General features: G+C 51.6%; 1 protein-coding gene across 1 annotated transcript; it reads right to left on the bottom strand.

Annotated features, from left to right (window-relative positions):
* Window positions 1-371: 371 nt before the first annotated feature.
* Window positions 372-4,417, bottom strand: TBL2 (transducin (beta)-like 2; the record flags this gene model as incomplete). The annotated part of the gene is made up of 5 exons (XM_009708734.1): window positions 372-828; window positions 1,170-1,322; window positions 2,163-2,289; window positions 3,425-3,576; window positions 4,233-4,417. Coding segments are annotated over 5 exons (1,074 nt in total), but the record flags the coding sequence as incomplete, so codon positions are not given.
* Window positions 4,418-4,529: the final 112 nt, after the last annotated feature.

The raw sequence follows: 4,529 nt of genomic DNA, 5'->3' as shown, positions 1-4,529 counted from the left end.
TGAGCTCGGGCAGCTCCTCTGCAAAAAAACCCACACAAACCCCCCTTGTCTAGGCCCAGAAAACCTCATTGGCCCTCAGCAATCACTCCCATGCGATATCGATGAGACAGCAAGTGGGAACAAGCCCTTGGAAGCAATCAACAGCATCACCCCAGGGACCCCTCGATTGCCCCCCACCTTCCCCAGGCAGACATGCTGCCCAGCTCTCCATCGGTACGGTCAGAAAGCACGCGAGGACAGCCCTGGGCACGCAACCTGCGTGCTCTTTTATTACGAGATATTCAGTGTTATTAAAAAAAAATAATCCCCAAAGGCAGAACGTGGCCACCTGCAACTGCAAGGAGCTGGAACATGCCACCGTGAGGGGAGGATTAGTGCTTCTTGCCATAGATTGCGGCCAGCGCTTTGCGGGCACTGGAGATCTGCTGCTCCAGCCTCTCTCGTGTGGCTTTGTTCCCAGTTTTTTTCAGCATGGTCTCCATTTCCTCCACCACTGCCCGGTGACCAGCGGTGTTGTGGAAGACGCGGATGGCCCGGTCCCCACACGACACGAGGTAGCGGCTGTTGGTGTCAAAAGCCAAGTCTGTTATGCACTGTCCATGCACAGCAAGAAAGCGCTCCTCTTCCTCGCCTCTTCTCGTATTGTACACAACAATGTCTGTGCCGCTAGAGATGGCGACGACATGAGCATCGGGAGACAGGGCGATGCGACAAGGTTCCATGACCTCGCACTTCCCTGTCAGAAGCAGGTACGGATCCTGTTGTTTCTTATATTCCACATCTGTGTCCCAAAACTTCCACGTCCCGTCCTTCGAAACAGTCACCATCCTGCAGCCAGGAGACAAGAGCACAGGTGAATGCAAGGAAATAAGGCAGCACCTCCTGCTAACCAGGGATCTTTTTGTGGACAGAGAGCTCTTTTGGGAAGTGAGAGTCTGCACACACATACAGTCCTTGTTCTCTTGCCAGAACACGGATAGCAGTCACCTCCAGGAGGAAATCCAAGGGGAATACGCAGGTGGCACGAGCCACTCAGGGTTTTGCCGCCCTGGGCTCCCAGGAGAGTGCGCAGGGCAGTCTTTCCCCACACCGCGCAGGGGTGCAGGCTGCTGGTGTACACTGGCTCATGTGTCCTGAGGTGAGCCAGAGCGTGGGTAACACACACATACCTCCTGGAGTCATTAGAGAAGGAGAAGGAATGTATGCCAGCGGTGTGGCCTTTCAATTCAAAAGCCCTGGTCACCTCCCGGAAGTCTCCTTTCTTGCCAAAACAGACCTCCCACACCTTCACATCAGGGGTAAAACCACAGGATGCCACAAACCTGGGTGAATGAACAAAGAGAGACACAAGGTATCTGTTACAGAGCACCTACTTCTGCCGGGCTGTGGGGCCAGCCCTACAGAGGTCCCCTCTGGCCTCCTGAGCAAGGCAGGGGCCAGGAGCAGCCCCCCTGTGCAGAGGGGTGTGTAAGTCAGGGCTCTGTGAAGGCAAATCTAACCAGACTCCTACGTTCAAATCTTTACTTTGGTCAGCTGAAAAAGTTTCATCTTTCACCTGGTAAAGGGAGCACGAAGGAAGGCCACCAGGGACCAGAACAACTTAGGAATGAGAAACTCTTAGGCCAAAGTAAAAAAGCTAAATGCTTTTGATCCCCAAACACACCGAGCTTGGAACATGACAAGTCTTCCTGCAACAACAAGTCAGAGACAGAGCAGAGAACAAGATTTTCCTGATAAACAAATCTCCCAGTAATAAAGATTTTAATTTTGTAACCTTTTAAAGGTTGATTATAATCAAGTTAGAAATGCTGTTTGCTTTTCATATGCCATTTGCGTTGTCCCAGCTCCGCTATCTCAGGCTAATATTGTTCTCCTCAACACTTCAGGAGATGGTTAGCAAAAACAGCAGTGCTGAAGCACAATGGCAACCCACCAGGGGTCTGAAACTACGCAGGCGAGAGTCAGTACTCCTGGAGCGGCTGCGCTCAGGGGCCAGAATCCCTTTTTAAAACGTGGAATCCTCAGAAAATCGCATTAAAATAACAGCTAACTGCCGATGGTCTGAATAGATTATGTCCTCTGGGAAGGAGTGAGGTTCCTATTCACTCCTGCAGCCTCCCACTCTGCAGCAGGAGCAGCCTGGAATACCACACGCCTCTCACCTCCCGCAGGGCGACACTGTGGCGTAGGCATTGTTCATCTGGTTAGTGTTAATGCTGGCCAGGACTTCACCCTTCGGGCTCCATATCAGGATGGTGGTGTCACTGGAAGCTGTCATGATAAACTTTCCTGGGAGAAAAAGGCAAAGATCAGGAGAGTTCCCAGGCCTAATGCTGCCACAGACTTATCAAAGGGCCTAGGACAGTCCCTAAGTAGGGAAGCCTCTCCCTGCACCTGGACAGTCAAGAACACCAAAAGCAGACCCAAAATTCAAGGAGCGTCAATCTCCCAGGACAGAGCGAAGAGCAGTATCAGAAGACACGGCTCCTGGTTATGCCTTAGCACACCCTTGGCTTCAGCAGCCGTCAGTGGGCACTCAGAGAGCACATGTGCTTCTCGCCCCAGCACCCCTGAGATTCCACACGGACAGCTCAGTACTAAGCTGGTACCATAGAAGTAATACAGCAGACTCCATCTTCCCCAGATGGTTAAAACACAACTTGAGGTATCTGCAGCTTTCAAGTCATGGATTGCTGGCAGGTAACTGACTACAAGTCCCAGTACTATTATCCATGATTACTGGTTGTGTCAGCATTTTGGACTCCTGCTTGTTTGCACTTGCAATGCTTTCCCCTTTTCCATCTCAGCCCGGACAGGGAGTTGCCTGGTTACCTTTCAGCTGCTTGTTGCAGGTCTAAGTTCTCACTTTCACAGCTGAACAAAGGTCTTGGTTAACATTTCCTCTGCTCTCTTATTACAGAGGTGAACTCACATCCACTGACTTCCAACTGCCTGCTGTCACATACCTGAAGCATTAATCCATCAAGCCCTCCCCACTAACACATACCCTCCCCTGCCTCTGAGCTAAAAGATCCCAGAAGTCAAAGATAGACCACATGAACTCACTAGAGAGATTTTTGGCTGGTTAAAGAGAGACTGGTGGGCCAGACAACAGCAATCCTCTCAATATTGAGACCAGACCTTTTTGCAACAGCATCCCTGAAAATGTAAATCAAGAGACTGTGCATATCGAGGAGCTACTGCTGTGCTTACAGGAATATAATCTGTCTGAAAATGACATCTTTCAGTTCATTCAGCAGTAAACAAAGTAAAAAAAGTAACACCTAAGAGCATCAACTACAGGTGCAGAAACGGGCCTAGGGAATGCCAAAAACTCCTGACGCTTTCAACCCAGTAACTCTTGCTTTACAAGGAAATCAAATATGATCTTGAGCCTCAACAACTGAGCAGCTCACTTGCATACCTGTCTCTGCAATTCCTATGTTAATGACAGGAGCCTTGTGCTTCTTTGGGAAGTCCCCAGAAGTTGCAGTGAAGGTGAAGCTGCCATCATCCTTCTTAGTCATTTTATAGACACGAATAGTTTCGCCATTTGCCAGCCAAACAATGAATGCCCTGTGGAGAGACAAACACTCTGAACCATTAAGAAACAGGCTACCTCAGCTCAGCCGAGCTACAACAGGTAAGCTAACAGGTCATTCAGTGGCACCTGGGGAAAGGGATACACTAGCAAATAAAAAGCTGTGCTTTACGAGAGTATGAAGTTCTCTCCCTGTGTTAGCGCAACTGCAACACTGAATGGAAAAGAACAGAATTTATTACTCCACATCTGGAAATGAGATCCCTTCCTCTCTCTGAAACAGTCCACGTCACGAAGTGCCAAGGCACGCTTTTCCACCAACCTTCCCAGCCAGCGAAAGCTCTCTCCCAAGCCCCTCAGAGAGGCTCAGCAGCTCAAAGCAACGGCAGGGCCTGCTGACAAAGACCTTAACAAGCACCTTCCGTGGGTGCAGCAAGCGGGTCACTGGGATATTTGCCCTGAGAACGACACTAAAGTGCCAGCTGCTTTCATGAGAGACCATGAATCAGTGGTACTGTTAAGACCCTGTGAGAGATGTCACCTCCGTGCAGCCCGCGGGACACATCACTGATCCCAACCAAGGCTTGGGCTGTGCAACCGGCAGCTCTGTCACCAGGACATCCTGGTGTAGATATGCCTCAAGAGTTCCCTGAGCTGGAGGTGGATGAGATGTGGGGAGGCCTGGCCCTACCGTGAGTCAGGGCTGAGGCGGACATGCTCGGCATGGTCCAGCCCCACGTTGGCTCGCAGACAGCGGTGCTCGCGTGCCGTGAAGTCCCGGGTGCTCCACAGTCGGACCGTGCGGTCATCGGCACACGACGCCAGATACTTGCCATTGCTGCTGAAGTCCAGGCAGGACACAGAGCCGCTGTGGCCCTATGGAGAGAGCGCGGTCACAACGGGGAGCAGGAGGGGGGAGGAGGCCTTGGCGAGGCAGGAGGCGCCGGTTCCGGCGGGGCTCCGCTACCAGGGCACACACGGTACCTTG

The sequence above is a fragment of the Cariama cristata genome, unplaced genomic scaffold, assembly GCF_000690535.1.
Source record: "Cariama cristata isolate BGI_N322 unplaced genomic scaffold, ASM69053v1 C11500586, whole genome shotgun sequence".
NCBI classification, from domain to species: Eukaryota; Metazoa; Chordata; class Aves; order Cariamiformes; family Cariamidae; genus Cariama; species Cariama cristata.
This window is presented reverse-complemented; position numbering and strand designations above follow the sequence as displayed.